The sequence below is a fragment of the Meriones unguiculatus genome, chromosome 21 (genome assembly GCF_030254825.1).
Source record: "Meriones unguiculatus strain TT.TT164.6M chromosome 21, Bangor_MerUng_6.1, whole genome shotgun sequence".
In the NCBI taxonomy this organism is placed as follows: Eukaryota; Metazoa; Chordata; class Mammalia; order Rodentia; family Muridae; genus Meriones; species Meriones unguiculatus.
Genome location: NC_083368.1, coordinates 12715917 through 12733283, shown reverse-complemented (window position 1 = coordinate 12733283; position 17367 = coordinate 12715917). Strand labels below are relative to the sequence as shown.

The 17367-nt window shown below is 41.7% G+C and overlaps 1 protein-coding gene and 1 pseudogene across 10 annotated transcripts in view; one reads left to right on the top strand and one right to left on the bottom strand.

Moving 5' to 3' along the window:
- Window positions 1–9110, top strand: part of Rnf32 (ring finger protein 32) — a 31385-nt gene extending 22275 nt beyond the window's left edge. For all 10 annotated transcript variants that reach the window (XM_060374248.1, XM_060374251.1, XM_060374254.1 and 7 more), the window contains 2 exons: window positions 7875–8042; window positions 8862–9110. In XM_060374248.1, coding sequence (XP_060230231.1) covers window positions 7875–8042; window positions 8862–9110 — 417 coding nt within the window. The remainder of the gene's footprint in view (window positions 1–7874; window positions 8043–8861) is intronic.
- Window positions 9111–9959: 849 nt separating this feature from the next.
- On the bottom strand, window positions 9960–14411 carry LOC132649781 (protein SET-like; annotated as a pseudogene).
- Between the last annotated feature and the right edge of the window lie 2956 nt (window positions 14412–17367).

Sequence of the window (17367 nt, the reverse complement as noted above, 5' to 3'; positions counted from 1 at the left end):
GTGCTAATTCCCCAGCAGTGTGTACAGAAAGCCTAGTGTGGCCCAAAGTGCAGTGGCCACTCCTTAGATGCCTTTGATCCTTATCTGGAAACTCTGCTAGCATCTGTCATATAATTGAGGCATGGTCTTTTATTGCTGCAATTAAAAGTTTCCAAATGCACTGTGTTATCTCTGCCCCAGCTAAAGTCCAGACTATTGTTTGAAAGGTGAGGCTAATGATCTGTCAGACGGTGGACCTGAGGGCCCAGCTCTCATACACCCCCAAACTGTGACTTCTCTAGCTTTTTCATTTCCATCTCACCAAACAGCATAATGGTCCTGAAGTTTGTTCATTCCTTTGACTTCCTTTATCACATAGAGATGGCAAACATTCTGTTGCTAGCTTGAAGTGGCTCCAAGCTGCAAGCCTGGAAGGATATTAAACCAGTAAAAGCTTATCAACTGATGCATTGATATGCTGTAAATTCCAGGCTTTTCATTCTGCTTTTGAGGGTGGCCCTAAGTCAACACATTAGTAAGCAATTTGCTGACATGAGACGGATCACTTAAGACTCTCCTGAGCAGACAGAGTCCACCTAAATGCTTTTGTTAGCCTTTTTTTTTTTTAATGTTTAGCCCATGCACTACTTGCAGATGACCAGCAACTGCTATACATATCAATGACCTGGACTCTTGGTTATTAAATTTATCAAATATCCAAAATAGGAGACTTTAAAAAGATGTTAAGATACTCATATTCCTAAATTGATTTTTATATATTTTATCTTTATGTGAAAGTCATAATATTAAGTATTAATATTTAAAAACTAGAACTAAGTTGACATGTTTTTCTTGTCATTCTTGCCCTTTGAATTATGAAGGTTATTCACATAAGAAGTGAGGAAATAAGAATTTCTGGAAGCAAAAATTTGACATTTCAGAAATATTTAGAAGTTGCTTTGCATTGATTACAGTGAGCACTCAGTAAATGTATGTTGACTTTTTCAAGTATTAACCTGGAGTTTCACATTTGCTAGCATGCACTGTGCTCCTGAGCATAGTGCTGATGACTGTTGCTGAGCTGAGCACTCATGCTCTAAGGAGCAAGAGCAGTCCTTTCTGCTCCCTTTAGAAACATACCCTGACAGGCCCTCAGTGTGTTAACAACTTCACATCAAGGTTGTGGTTTTTTTTTTTTAGCTAAACACTGGTATTTTACTGAATTTTTGCCACCAAAAGTCACTTCAAAATCTAGACAAAATTGTTCTTGTTCACCTTTTCCCTCCTCTAAGAAGGGATTTGTATTGTGCTACTTCCAAATATGTACATTTAGGGCATATATTTGTTCTCATTCCTAATCTTTTGCAAACCTAAAGTCAACTTTTTTCAGTGCTAAGTACCTTACCTAGACAAATCAGGTGCTTCCCTAGATCTGTGGTACTCATCTGAGGAGATAAGAAATGTACACAAAATAGATAACACTGGCCCTCAAGAGCCAGAAGTCCACAAGGAGAGCAGAGGACAGATCACTTTCAGCTCATGTCACCGAAGCACATGAAATGCAGAAAGAGAAAAAAGCAGTAATTATTCACAGAACTGAGTAAAGACATGGGCCAGACCATAAGATTCCTTCAAGACAGCTTTTGCCAAAGTCAGTGGTGACAAATGACACAGACATGGGAAAAGCTGGTGCCGCCCCAGCTCTGGCCACCTGTTCTAAAATACAGTACAGTTTGCCCTCTCCTCATCCCCAGGAGCCTGCAAGTCCCAGGACACCAGCACTGTCACTGGTGTTCCTACTGCTTTAGGAACTCTTCATTTGAAGAACAGTGTTTGTGGTCTTTGATCCTCAAGGCTGTACACTGCCTGTTAAATACCAGCTCCCTTCCCAAGCTGTTTTACTAACCAGCCCAATAGAAATGGTGTAAACCTTTTTCTACTTCATCAGGTAATGCTTGTAAGTGATAAAGTGGAATTTAAAGTTTAGATTGAATAAAATACATTTTAGCCTTTAACCATCATTACATATGAAAAATATTTTTGTTTAAAAACAATTTCTTTAAAACTAATAGTGTCCAATTTAAAATAACAATGTTTACAAAATTTTTAAAAATTAAGGAAATGTGAGTTGTAAGTGTAGAGATGATGTTACTGTTTGGCAGTGAATCCCTCTCGAGTTCCAAGCCAGCCAGAGCTACAAGTTGAGACTCTGACTCAATAAAACAAAACAAAAAAAAATATTAAATTTTAAGGAACAGTAAGTACCATGAAGACAGACAAGGAGAGAAGGAGCAGAGAAGGAATTATTCTGAACAAGGGATATGGAAAGATGAATGTGCACAGAACCAAAGCTAATGGCACCCTCCCTGCCACTCCCTGGAAGTATGTCTTGAGAGGCCTGGCATGCAAGCTACTTTGGCCACCTCCAGGATGGCAGGATCCAGTGTGTCACTGAGTCGGAAGCAGCTTTATTACATGGTAGGTGGGAGCTAGCCTAAAGAGGCTATTAGAGAATAACAGCCATAGAGCATAGGCAGTTCCCAGCAGGGAAGACCACAGGATTTGCTCATGAATCGATGTAGGATCTTGAGGAAAAGAGGCCAACAAGTGTGGTCTTGTGACTTGGGCTCACATATCCAAACTTAGCTGTATTTGGAGTTGGGAAGGACCTCTTAGGCTTACTTCTTGGGGTGCCTATGAGATCTAAACATGAAGTGTTTCCTGGCAGCAAATAAGCAGGCCTGAACTCAAGGACAAATAGTATTTAGTACTGCAGTGAGCTGGAAGGTACAGTAGGGAAAGGACAGAGTGGGACTCAGCTGACAGCCAGCGGAGAGGTAAGAGAACACCATGTCTGGAAGTCCACTGAAGAGAGTGACCAGGTGTGGGTGTGGGAGCCCCTTGCTCCCTAGCGTGGTCTTGTCAAGAGAGCCTCCCAGAGGAGAGGGTAGTGTGCTGATCATTGCAAGATCTGGAGCTACAAAGTGGGGACAGCTGAAGCTAATGACAGTTATGTGAGAGATATGAACAGTATATTCCAGATGACAGAACCAAGCTATTAAGAGAAAACACAGAAATTTTTTAAATACAATTTTTCTCTTTTTGCTGGCCTTTTAAATTCTTGTGATTTAATGTGTGAAGTAATATTCTAAGTTAATAGCATGAACTTGTCACTTAGCTTCAAACTGTATGCTGTCTGTTTAAGTACAGATTTGAGGACCAAATTCACATGTAGAAGCTCAGAGTTAAGAGTTTCCTGCCTTACACACATGCCCATCATTTCTCAGCAGAAGAGCTGCAGTGCTATAGGAGCTGCCTGCTGGGCTCTGAAAAACAGCTGCAATTCCAGTATTCTGTACCTCAAATCTTGCTCCTTAATGGCACATTATGTTGAGTATTGTGTGACACTGTTCGTGGGAAGATGTGGAAAAAGTGTCTCATCACCCCAGAAAGGGAACCAACAACAGGAAAGTTACAGTGCCACCAGCGGCCAACTTGGTGAACCAATGAGTTTATTGAGGTTACTTAGAAGAGGATGGATGCCTCAGATGCAGATACAACACAGAAAGTCCACTACAACATGGATATGTCCTCTACACAACATGCAGGTAGTTGGACAAGTCAGAGACTCTTCTCCTGAGCAGCCCTTACTGTTTATATAAGCTTTGCAGGAAGGGGCCTTTGTTAGTGCTCAATTTCAGGGACTTCCAGAAACTGTGAGTTGTTTACTTCTTCAGACTTCTCTCCTTGATGGAATTTGTACACACAGCACTGGGGTCAGTGGTGAGTACCTTTTTCTTTCTCCTTTCAGTGGAAGTGTCTCACAAAAATCACAAGGGGACAGGGAGGCAGAGCTAGGTGGATCGCTGTGAGTTCAAGGCCAGCCAGGTCTACAAAGTGAGCCCAGGACAGCCAAGGCTACACAAAGAAACCTTATCTCAGAAAAGGAAGAAAGGAAGAAAAGAAGGAAGGAAAGGAGGGAAAAGAAGGAAGGGAGGGAGGGAAGGAAGAAGAGAGGGAGGGAGGAAGGAAGGAAGGGAGGGAGGGAGGGAGGGAAGGAAGGAAGGGAAGGAAAGGAAGGAAGGAAAGAATGGAAGGAAGGAAAGGAAGGAAGGGAAGGAAAGGAAAGAAAGGAAGGAAGGAAAGGAAAGGGAAGGAAGGAAGGAAGGAAGGAAGGAAGGAAGGAAGGAAGGAAGGAAGGAAAAATCACAAGGGGAGAGGGTTTTGATAGACTCTATCTCATTATTAGAACTCAGAAGGAAAAATGAATAAATACAAAGGACAAAGGGAACAACTTGAAGCAGCAAAGGAAAAGGATTTTCCAGATCTGAAGCAAATCCAGAACAAACAAGTCATCAAAGGTCTCTCAATATGGTTTAAAGGAGGGGGCAGTCAGTGTTCCACATAATAATGCTGTGGAAGACCCCAGGAGCAGAGAAACCTGACAGACAAGGTGTTCAAAGGAACAGCACCTGCACCATACACATAGAGGTTCAATATAAGCTAGAAGACTGGGCATCATAGGAGTTGGGGGGAAACAGCCCATGATTCTATATGAAAGCTATGTGTAAGAACAGAGGCCAAGAGAGATATGAATTCCAATGGACAATGTTGTATGACTCTAAAATGCCTTCTTGAGAGGAGCACTGAAGATTGCATTTCCTGAAGAAAAAAAAATGGCCCTAGATGGGAAGTCTATGGTATAAGTGGTAAATAAAGGATAGAAGGTTGTCTCATAGCCATCGAATCTGCCAAACAAGAATAATAGTGTGTCCGCAACAAGTTAAGACAGAGAACACTAGTGTTTGTAAAACTGGGCCAGATGAGGACAGCTGAGTGAAGGCATGCAAAATTCTTCATATTGGCTCAGAGGAAGAAGATCCTAGTTAACTCTGGACTGAGAATTTGAGCATGCATCTATAGGGTGAGAGCTAAAAGAATAAAAGAGTTTTCACATTTGAGATGACAGAAAAGTTAAACATTTTATTGGAGAACAGAGATTTATTTGTTTTGTTTTTAATGTAAGGATGGTGAGATGGCTCAGCAGGTAATGGCACTTGCTGGGGAGCTTGATGGTTGGAGTTCAGCCCCCAGGGCCTACATGGGAGAACAGAACTGACTCCCAATAGTTGTCCCGTAATCTCCACACTCATGTCACTTGATTTTGAGTTGTAAGAACAAGACAGATGTGACCTGAGATGAAGAAAAGCATTCAAAATACCTCATTAATAGTCATTCAAATGAAAATGGTCAAATAGTATTTTGGACATATTTGATGGGGGAAAAAATTAAATTTAGAAGCATTTTCAAAGTGATTACGAGAAATTTTAGCATTGCACATGTAGCTCCAACTGCATTTCTGCCACACAGTGGCATAGAATAACTAACTCCAGGATCTCTCAGAAGGTCCTCAAAGCAACTATATTATGGCAAAAGGCTTGTCATTTTATGTCATGTGCTGCTTTTCAATGACTAGATACGTTTTCCCCTAGTTTTCTCATAAGATTCCCCTAACAGCAAATGTTTTTCCTCTTGCTCAGAGAAACCAAAGCTTTATAGTCTAATTGAAATCCAGGAAATGATTCTGTTTCCCATCTGAAAGAGAGTGTCTTCTGGACTCTGCAGACCACCTGTGACTGTGCTGCTGCTACCCACTCTAGCATTTCTGCCGGTGTAATTGTTCCTAAAACCTCAAGGTGGGACTTAGGCAGAGCACAGTGCTAGAAGCTGGCAATGCAGAGCCATGGTGTCCAGAATCTAAGCCCTCACACCTAAACTGGACACCCAGCATGAAAATGTGACCTCTTCTCTATGGATAGTGGGAGTCACTGTTTATCTCAAACTGGGCTGCGTATGAAGATTAGGTGTCCCACGTGAGCACCTGGTCTGAAGAACCTGCTCACAGTTTCTCTCCCTATCTGGAGCAGATGGTCCCAGGAAGGTAACACTGGTTGAACAGACATAAGTATTCTACTTGTTAAGAACAAAGAGGGCTAGGTTTGCTGATCTAGCAAATTATAAAAGTATCTGTGAAATATAACTCATGTGTGATCAGTGAGTGCTCTTGTGCCTGTCATGCCCAGCCTCCATGAGAGCTGTATAATAGAAAATACTGTGAAATTTCATTTTCTAAGCATATTAGTAAGACTGAGATGCTGTGTGACGTGGTACCATCTTGTCAGTCATTTGTTTACATTTAAACTTTCATCCAGAGATAATTGTGAAGAATTCCCTATAATTAAGTTTTAAGTAATGAAAACTACAACTACAATGACATTTATGCACCGGACCAATAATATATATTTTAAATAAATGTTCTAATTTAAAATATCATGAAAACTCACAGAAAAATGAGCCAGGGCAGAACACTTAAAACCTATACAGCTTTGTAAGCAAAAAACTAACAAAAAAAAAAAATCACTTTGAGACAAGGTCTCATGTAGCTCAGGCTAGCCTCAAACTTTGATCACTTGCCTCAAGTCCCCTGAATGCTGGGATTCAAAGTGTGCACCAACATGCCTCCTTACTATCATCACACAAACCCCAGTAATGTTTAAAGCATGTTATATATCTACTAAGTAGTATTGTACTCACAAGAGTTTTAAAATCTGGTGGCAGCATCTTGAGGGAAGGGCAGACACAGTGTGAGGCCTTTGTAACTGGGGAGGGTATAACTCAGAAATCAGAGTGTTACAGCAGACATGTTCAGATGAGTCAGGCAGGCTGGTGTATATTTAAGGGCAGTTGGTAAAGCTGGTGGAGAACTTGCCCAGGAACATACATGACTGCTGCATCACATAAGCATGCCCCACCTTCCTGTGTGTACACTAGTTCAGTGTGTGTTCAAAGTGTTGGAGTCCTATGGATCCAGCAGTTCCTGTCCATGCCAATAGAAGATGACTGCAGGCCGTGCCGCAGCCAGCCAGCACCTAATGCCCAAACCATTTGTCCTAAGACCAGTTCCTTTCCTAAATCTGGTGTGTGTGTGTGTGTGTGTGTGTGTGTGTGTGTGTGTAGTAGCTTTATAAAAGAACTGTTTAAAGGAACACTGAAGACATTTTAAAGTTAATACCTGAGAGGGCATGCATATGCTGCCATCTCAAGCCTCTGTACTGACACTACCAGTATAAAATTTTAACCTAAGTACCAAGGGTCTATTCTGTAGTGAGGCATCTTAGTGAGCCATCTTGATTATCTGTGTTTGGAGAAAGATTTTTAAAATCATTAGACAAGGAGTGTTTCAGATTGTGACCTTAGAGCTTGAAGATGACCCTTCTTTGCTTGGGTTTCCTTCTCTGCTTGCACTAAGATCATCTACAATATGGAGGCACAGTTTCAGGGAAGATGGCTGGTGACCAAGGCTTAAGAGCTAGCTCTAATTCCCACATGCCTGGGAGCAGTGCCAAGAAGTTATACACTGTGCCATGTAAGTCCTCTGTAATATTCCAGTTCCTCTCTCTGGTCAGCTTTAGTCCCAGAGGCATTCCTTGCTAACTGCAACAGGGGAAAAAGTACCTTTTCTTTTCTACACTTCCCTAAACTCTTGAGCTAGAATCCTGTGAATTAGACCAACAAGAGGAAAATTAGCAAGAGAAAAGTATAAACATGTCTCCTGTGACACGGGTATCTTCTTACAGAAATAAAAACCAGTGTCTAAGCAGCAATGAACTGGGCACTCACTGATGAAGAGTGGAATAGTCCCCAAAAAGGTGACAAAAGGAGACAGCTGAGGACAGTGAAACCAGCATCTTGGCCTGGCCCATTCCTATCAGGACCCCGTGTCCTCAGAGATGAGGGCAATCCTGTTACACTGCAGTAGGACTTCAGGACAGCTTCTGGAGAGAAGAGAAGCCAAATTCTTCCTTCAGGAAGCCAATCTATGCCTCTGTTCTCAGTTCACAGAAATCAGCCACCGAATCCTGTGTTCATATAACACCAACATAGATGAACTCTTCTCAGAAATTGACCTCTGCATGGCTGTAAATCGCAGCATTCTTCAACAGCTAGATGAAAGATGTGGCTGTGAGATCACTGAGGAGAAATGGGAGAAAATCCAAGAGCAGGTAGGCTTCAGACCAGCTTCCTGCTTCCCTCTGTAAAACGGACTGAAGGCATGGGTCTGTAAGGAGTGGAAGCCTTGGTGAGGTCTGCTTGGATGGGGACAGCGTGGCCTTTGCCATGAGCTCAGTGATGACCACTGGGATTCTTGATTTTGAAATGTTAAAGCACTAGTTCTAGGTGGTGGGCGTTACAAATAATGGAAACCCTAAGGGCCAAGCCTAATGCTTTCCTGCCCTCCTCCGGCATCTGCAGTAGCCCAAGGAAGGAAAGCAGGGCTTCGCAGTAACTAGAAGCCAAGATGAAGGGAAAACTTAAAATATTAAATTGGGAGTTAAAAAAAAAAAGGCTGAAAACATAAAATTGGGAACATTTTAAAACTTTAACAGTAACAGCCAAGTACTTAGCAATTTTCCACTCTGTTTTGTTTTTTTGTTTTTTGTTGGTTTTGTTTTGTTTTTTGAGACAAGGTTTCTCTCTACCCAGCTGTCCTGGAACTCACTCTTTAGAGAAATCTGCCTGCCTCTGCCTCCATAGTGCCGGGATTAAAGGCATTTGCCACCATGCTCCCTGTAATTTTCTACTTTCAATTAAAAAGCACTATATATGTTATTAATGCTCAGCAATTCTAAAGTATTTTTGCTTAAAAATTGCTTATTACAATCTCTATATCTTACATCTTAAACATTTAAGATTTTCAGTGTACTGCCCATTTTCAGAGGACCCATGTCTTGAGACATAGTTCTTACTGTAGGTCTGAGTAACTGTGCAGTGTAACAGAAGGGTCACTCCTATAACAAAGCTGTATATGTTTCATGCTACAGGCTGCTCACCGTGAGATCTCTGAATGTTCCATCTGTCTGACTCCACTGTCCCTCCATGGTGACTGCCAGCAAGCATCTGTAGAGACTAGCAGTCAGCATCCCCGAACGACAGTCCTTCTGTCCTGTGCACATGTGTTCCACCATGCCTGCCTTCTGGCCTTGGAGGAGTTTTCTATGGGAGACAATGGTCCTTTCCATGTCTGTCCTCTCTGCCGCTCCTGCTACCAAAAGAAAATTCTTGAATGCTGAATTCATGTTCAGGAAGTTAAAGCTAAGACTAGAACAAGAAAGGGGTAAAAAGTCTACCTAGTTTTTGGATGAGCTGTGTGAATTTGGGGTTGAGTATTACATTGCTTTCTATTCTTTGGATTATATAAAGGAAATATAAGGACCTATCTAACTGTAGTCTTTGTTACATAAAAAGGAGTTTGTGCATTTGTGAGTTTATTCACTTGAAATAAATGAGAAATAGTGTTACTTAAAATGTAGCTTTGTCTGACAAACATCCAGGAAACTGACACACTTGTCCAAATGCATAAGAATCTTCCTTTTATTTTTATGTAATAGATGAGTATTATGGTTAAGTACTTTTAACATGTAAACTGGAAAAAAAACAGTAGTAGTCAACATCAAAACAAGGTAAATCAAATGTTTTTTTTTTATTAGGAGAGAATTTTATTTTAAAAGTATCACCTTAAACTGCAAGGATGTCTGTTAAACATCAAAATTAAACATGCCAAAAAAGACGCCATGGTATCAAAATGCCTGCTTACACGCCCACCCTTTGCTGACCTTCTATACCCCGCTTTTTTTTGTTTTCTTTTTATTAAACAAGAGAAAGTAGACAGACACATGTTCGTCGATGCTAACTGTCTGAATTCACATAGAGACTCTGAGCCCAATACACCAAGAAAGGAAAAAAAGCTAGAATTCTATGCCCTACTCCACAGGGCCCTAGCACCCTCCAGCCTCCAGCAGAGCCAAGGGAGCTGGGGGTGAGAAGGAGGCTTCTTTTTTCCCCCACAGAGAACAGTGTTGGTATTGAATTCAGTTTTTTAGACAAGAAAGGATAAAAATGAATTTAAAACAGAAAAGTGGAGATTCTTTTCCTGTTGTATTTTGCTCAAGGTTATTTCCCCCCAAATAAGTTGAAAACCATGGTGTTAAGAGAAACCTCAAAACAGGGTGACTGAGCACAAGGGTTAGGGGGAGGAAAATGACTGCAACTTGCTCCCAGGGACTGGAGAAAATAAAGGAAAAAGAAAGTTGGAATCCATCAGTCTTCTGTGCTAGTCATTTTGCTTTCATCTTCCTCTCCTTCTTCCCCTTCATCATCATCCATATCAGGAACCAAATAGCACTACAAGGGATTTGGCCAAATATCATCTTTGATGACCTCTCCTAACTCATCTGCACCTGCATCAGAATGGTTGGTGAACCAGGTAAAGAAGCCCTTTGGCTCTTCGCGCTGCTGCTTCCTGCTGGCCTTATTCTGCATTTGACTTGATCGCTTTGTCATATCCTTTCCTGATTTCCATTTAATTTCAGTGCACTTTGAAGATGGGTCACCACTCTCATTCAGATGAAGTTCTTTGAAGAGAACTTTATTTTCAAAGTAAGGATTTTTATCAAAATATACATGCGTTCTGTAACCTGATTTAATGTCTTCAAGTTCTGTCACTTCAACTCTGGTCAAATAATGCCGAGCCTCTTCCTCGTCCTCCTCCAGCGGTGCGGACACTTGCGGATGGTTGACAAATGTTGTTACATAAAAATGTGGGATTTTGGCAATCAATTCTGACCTGAAAAATTGGTTGGCAGAGTTTGTTATATTTTTGTTCTACTTTCAAAATTTCTTCACTGGTTTGTTCATTGTCTGTCTTTTTCATTTTTTGTTTTATTTCATCAGTATGTTCAGTTGCTTCTTGCTGTTCTTTCCTTTCGGCAGGCTAGGCTAGGCTGACATGTTCTCCACCTTTGGGGCAGGAGCCAGTCTGGATTTCTTGGGACTGAGGAAGGCTTGCAGACTGCTGTTTCAGAACCATGCCACGAGGGAGGTGGCCTGAAGCTAGAGGGCCACAGCAGGAAGAAACTCACAGGAACTCGTTAAATCAAATGTTAATGATGGTGTTGCAGATTCCCATTGTCCATATATGAGACAACTGAAAATCCCTGGAGCCCACAGAATATTTTTTTGCTCTCAGTGCCACACTCTAACAACAGACCCGACCAAATGCTCATGTCCCTGATATGAAATGGTGTAGTATTTGCTTATAACCAACTAAAGCTCTCTGTATACTTTGAAATCATCTCTGAATAGTACTACCTAGGATACTATAAGTGCTATGTGAACAGCTGCTGCACTATATTACTTAAAAACTAAGAACATGAAAGAGAAAAATGTGTGTGCTGTATGTGTGTCAGCACAGGTAAAGTAGGTTTTTGTTTTTGTTGTTGTTTTTGTAACATGTTGAACCCCAGGTTGGATACAGAGAGTGATAATGTTGCTAAGATTGGTGTCCATAGTAGCCAATAAGCAGCACTGCTCAGATGGTCCTGGCCACTGCATCAGATAAAAACCCATTCAACAGTATTAGGTAATCAAGGCTGGGCTATCTATCCTACAGACCCTTCAAGCTCCCTGGCTTTCTGTCTTCTCAGTGAGTGGAGTCTCCTTTGCCTCAGCCTACACCAGGGAATCTGCTCTCTTTGGGGAAAGGACATGTTGAAGACTGTGCTGGGAGGCAGTGGCCATGTGATACAGTATCCCATCCTGGACATGAGTGCAGCAGAGAAGCAGGGAGCAAGCAAAGGAACATGCCAGGGTTCAGAACTACCCCCTACCCAATGTGAAAAGTGTTTAAAATTATTTTCTATTTTTATCCTTTTAAAATGGTTCTCTTTTGTTGGCTTATAAAATGTGCATAGATATAGAATTTATAAATTACCATGTGTATGTTGGGTTATGCTCAAAAATTTCTTAATAATTAGACATGCTATTATAATATTTGGAGACTAATTTGGGGAATACTTTGAACAAGTGACAAAGACAAGCTGCATCTCAGAGAGCCACATTTCCATTCAGAAGACTCAGCTGCAGAGGTGTCTCCGCATCTAATGGGAATGCCCAGGGTTCCCACAGTCTGACTGCTCTGACACTGGCGGGAGGCCATGCACATGCTGCGAAGGGACTGCCATTAGCTGGAACAGCAGCATCCACAGTAATCTCTTCTGCTGAAGTAGCAGAGTTCATTTCTCCTGACGCAGGAACAGATGCCAGCTACTGGCAACAGGTCCTTAAATTGAAGTACACATCAAATAACAACTTCAAAGGGGTTCTGAGGGTAGTGAAAATTCTAGTGTTGAGGGCAGGGCCTCAGCCATATTCCAACAGTCAATGACAATACATGTATATTTCTTGTGGAAAAATGGGCTTTTGAGAGGACAGTGCAAACTTTTACCACTCCATCATGTCTTTAGTCAGCATGGAAGTTAGTGTACTGATTAGGACATCTCATGAAGTAAGAAGGCTCAGAGACCTTCTGAGGATTCTGAGGGTAGTGAAAACTCTAGTGTTGAGGGCAGGGCCTCAGCCATATTCCAACAGTCAATGACAATACATGTATATTTCTTATGGAAAAGTGGGCTTTTGAGAGGACAGTGCAAACTTTTACCACTCCATCATGTCTTTAGTTAGCATGGAAGTTAGTGTACTGATTAGGACATTTCATGAAGTAAGAAGGCTCAGAGGCCATTGAAGGCAATATCCCTCCCACTGTGGCCTCTTCCTCAGAGCAGTCTTTACTGTAATGAACTGACCTCTCCTGTAGCTTAGCAGATATCTCAGCATTCTTACAAGACAAAGCCTTCTTTTTACTGCCCACTCCCATTTTTACTTAGGAGGCTTGCATGCTCTGTGTTGTAGGCAATTATAAAGTCTTCCTTTTTCCCCACATGGTAGACAGACATGAGTTCTTCCATACTTCCAAATTTTTATGGGACCTTCATAGGACCTGACCCATCCCCAGACACTCCTCACTAACTCCCCATCCTCACTAACTCGACTAAGACACTGCCAAAGAAGCACATTCTCAGGGCACTTTGGTGCAGAAGGGACTTGTGTGAGCCAACCACAGGTACTCTGAGGCATTGCCAGGCTTTTGCTCTCACAGAGTAGTGAGAGCTCTAGAAGCCTCTAATAGACTGGTGTAGATTCCAATCTTATTATGCTTTGTAGGATTCTTTTCTTCCTTTCAACATACATAACATAGCCAAATAATCATAAAACTGCAATATTACACCTACCCTCTAACTATTCGCTATCCTTACCACTCAGAACAGATGTAATGATTTGAAAACAGGTTACAGGTTTTACTACCTTCAGTTCCTACACAAGGTTCAGTGTCTGGCCCTGGAGATCCTGGGCCAGGGCTCATCCCCACTTCTTAGGCTGTCCCTACTGAGTTTCATCCTCTGCACGGTAGCCAGAGTTGGACTTAGTTCGAGATCTTACTGGACTTATTCCTGAGTCCTAAATAAGACTATAGGTTTGAGTAGAAAAAGAGAATAAAGGCTTCAAACAGTGTGTGGCAAGGGTAGCAGTCTAGCATAGCTGCTGCTATTGTTATTTTCAGGCTCTAAGTCCTGTAAGTTACAACCATAAAGCTGGTCTCCTTTTAGAATCACATCATCTTACATCTGATTACTGATCTGCATTAAGTATTGGATTGGCTGCAGAGAAGGAGGTTTACCATGTACAAGGTCCACGGACAGGTAAGTTAAGGTGGCTCATACTCTCAAGCTTCATCAACACACACAAATGATGCCTCCAAGATTTGTCTGCTGTCTGAGAACTTTGAACAAGCCAATGGGAGTCACTGGAATCTGGCTGGGCTTGGACTGACCTACTTCTTTACTCAGGAATGGGGCAACCTCAAGCACCTTTAGTTTTATTGGCAGTGTTGAAAAGACATGAAATGGAGGTGTGCGTTTCCTGTTTCACAGTGTTCAGAGCTGCCCGTGTATTAGGAGGGAACATTTCATTTCCTGTTCCCATGTTCCTGCACACCCTCCCCACTTCAAAGTCTCTGATGTGAGTTCACAAAAAAGTATAAGACAAAGTAACCTACCCTGTAGCCTGACCCAGTGCAGACCTGTGAAAGAGGAAAGGTCAGACTCAGCAAACAGTAAGCAGTGGAGACAGAGGTCTCAACAATGTGGCTTGTGTCCTTTAAGTTTCGAGCTATACTGTTGGGTCCCTACGTAATCACAAATCACCCAACACACCACAAACAACAAAACAACAACAACAACAAAAAAAAAACGGCTGTAGGAACGTATGTCCTTGGTGCTAAGATGTCATGTTTGCAGCAGGACTTTAACAACAGCTCTTGAGAGGAAAAGACAACATTCCGAAAACCTTAGAGCCAACAAACTTGCCCAAATAATATTTAAGCCAACTAACAAAGAGTCTATTAGTTCTTTCAAACCAGATTTTTTTCAAATGGAAATATGCCTCCCATTTTGTACTAATAGGCCAGGAACAAGCTTAGTTTGTGCCTGGTATTTAAATATATACATACATACATATATATATATATATATATATTAAATATATACACATATGTATGTATATATTTAATACATATATATACATTTATATATACATATATATTATATATATTAATATATTTATATATAACATATTTATATATTTAACATATATAACATGTTATATATATAAATGTTATATAATATATATATATACACACATGCATATATATATATATATATATATGCTAGAAAAAGCCAGCATGGATCATAAGAAAAAAATGCCAGTTTTGTTAAATTCTTATATGTGTTTGGGTGTGCATGTAAACTCAGTTACAGAGGACATTCATTTCCTATTTTGGATTAAATTGTGAAGCCACTGGTATTCACAGGCTATGCACACTTCCAGCAAATGAGCTAGTGTGAATAGTACTTATATTCTGTAGAACTCTGGATAAAGTTCATTTCCTCTATGGAAGAAATCAGGAACAAGCCTGATGAGCCTGAATCATTAAATAATGTAAGATGTGTCTTTTCAATTATTAATACTATTTTTGGGTGACAAAGAAATGTATCATAAATCCACAATAGGAAGTAAGTAAAAACATCTAACTCTTCCTCCAACATCCTTCAGGATAATCACTGTGCTCTTACACTGAGCCAGAAGCAGCCTATCAATACTTCTGAATGTCATTATGATAGAATTGAAGACTAAATATATGGTTATATGTGCAGGGACTTAAAACCAAGTATAGGAGATTTTGCAGAACTTTAATTTCTAAGAATTATAAGGCACAATAAAAGAAATCACAAAAACAAGACTAACAGAAAATTTTAAAATATGTAATAAAAATTCTCCCATGTGTCTAGACATTTGAAAAGTATCATGCCAATATATTCAAGTTTAAAATCAGTGCTGCATATGTTCACATATTTAAAGATCCTGTAACAGTTGTGCCAATATGTATTAACTACTGTATTAATCATTAGCAAACACATTGACTGGAACCAATGGGAATCTGTATTGCTTAGTACAGGGATCACCTGCTCACCTGGCCAACGCAGAGGTGGCAACAACTACTGCTGCCACTGTGAGTGCCAACACTCATCCCCATGCACTCTGAGAAGTCGACCCAAACAGGCTTGATTCTGATTCCCTAGCCAGCCCCAAGAGGTATGACTGAAGGAGCTAAGAGTGTGCATATGGACACAGGGTCTTTACAGGGTCTCATATTTCGGTCAGACCTTATTTTACAAAAGATAGATAGTGTTGTAGAGAAAAACTAGCTTCACAAGCTCCAGAGGAATGCTGGATTTTATCTAACTGCCAGAAATCTTAAACTTTGAGCCCATTTATGGATATTTGTGCTGCTTTTTGGATTTGAAGAATTGGCGTTTCCTTTGGACCTAACAACTACGGAATACCAGCACAATGACACTTGCTTGTAATCATAAAAGCTGGAACTAAGATATAGGATCTTGAGGTCAAGACCAGTGTCAACTATATGACATGACCCTATAAATAGGTGGTCCAAGATGGCGGTGACCAGCATGCACCTTTTCTGAGGGACACAGGGTCCGAAACTCTGAAATTTGTGAGTGGAGGGGCAGCTGAAGCCAGAACATCCACATTGAGGTTTCCTGGTTGAGAGGGGAACAACCTGTGAGCTGAGACAGTTTGGATCCAGGTCATCCGTGGATGTTTCCAAGGACTGAGAGTGGCGAATATTCAACCCCCCCTACACTTCCCCTTTCCCCAAGCACAGGTCTCCTTGCTCGGCAATGACAGCAGGTAGTGGCCTCTGCCCCATGCATGGACCTCCCTGGTCAGCTGAGACCTCAGTGGTTGCCACAAGCACAAGCTTCCCCACTCAGAGACTGAAACGGCACTGGCAGGTCTCCCAGGGCTGCAGCTGTGGCAGGGCTGTGGCTTGTCCAAGTAAGAACCTCCATGCTCAGTGACTGAGACAGCAGAGGCGGCTGACCCAAGGACAGGCCTCCCTGCCCAGCAGCCAAACAGTGGACACCACTGAACTGATGGATCTCCTACACTCTCATTTGCCCATGCAGGCCCAAATCTGAGATCAGAGAACAGGGGGAACCCCTACGTTTTCTGATTAGGCCTGTGAGCAAGTGAATGTGCCTGTGAGTGCTTGCAGAGCCTGAAATCCAGGCTCCCTCTATACTAGCAGCCAGACAATGGATCCCTCCTACCCACACCCCACCATGGGAAACATAGGGGTCCTTGGAACAGCATTCTCAACATTGAAGCCCCTGTTCTGTGGATCTACCAGTGGAATCCAGGCAAACAATTCCTGGAGACAGACAGATCTGAATGCCAGGAGGATAGTACAACAGGCCTGTAAGACACTGAAGTATTCAGGGCACCTGCGCAAGCACATTGCACCTTTGAACAGCACCAGCACCCCCACCCCCTCCATGCTTAAGCTCCATCCTTCTAGGCATCTACATGCTCTAGCACCCTCTCCCTCAAGGCACACTGCCACTCGCTCACACTTTCCCATATGTGTCTGTGACCTCCTGCCCTTAGCTACAGCTGAAACACCAATATCCACTCACAAGCTGGTAGACCTCTCTCATCTTCCTGAAGAATATCTCAGACACCAGAGACAGAAGGACCCAGTCTGAAGTACAGACTCCAGGAACAAACAGCAAAGGTTATAGATAAGCAGGTAGCTGAAAGTTGGCATAAGAACACATCCAATAAAAATCAGGACATCACGGCAACACCAGCAACCCCCCAAATCAATGGAAACACAGGAAAATTATTTTGAACCTATGATCTTCCAGTTATTAGAGGCATATAAAGAGGAAACAAAGTTCTACAACAAAATACAGGCAAATACAAACAGAGGCACAGGTAGAGGCACAAGTAGTAGCATATAGAGAGGAAATGAACAAAAAAAATAGAGGCCACCATGGAAAGACAGGAATC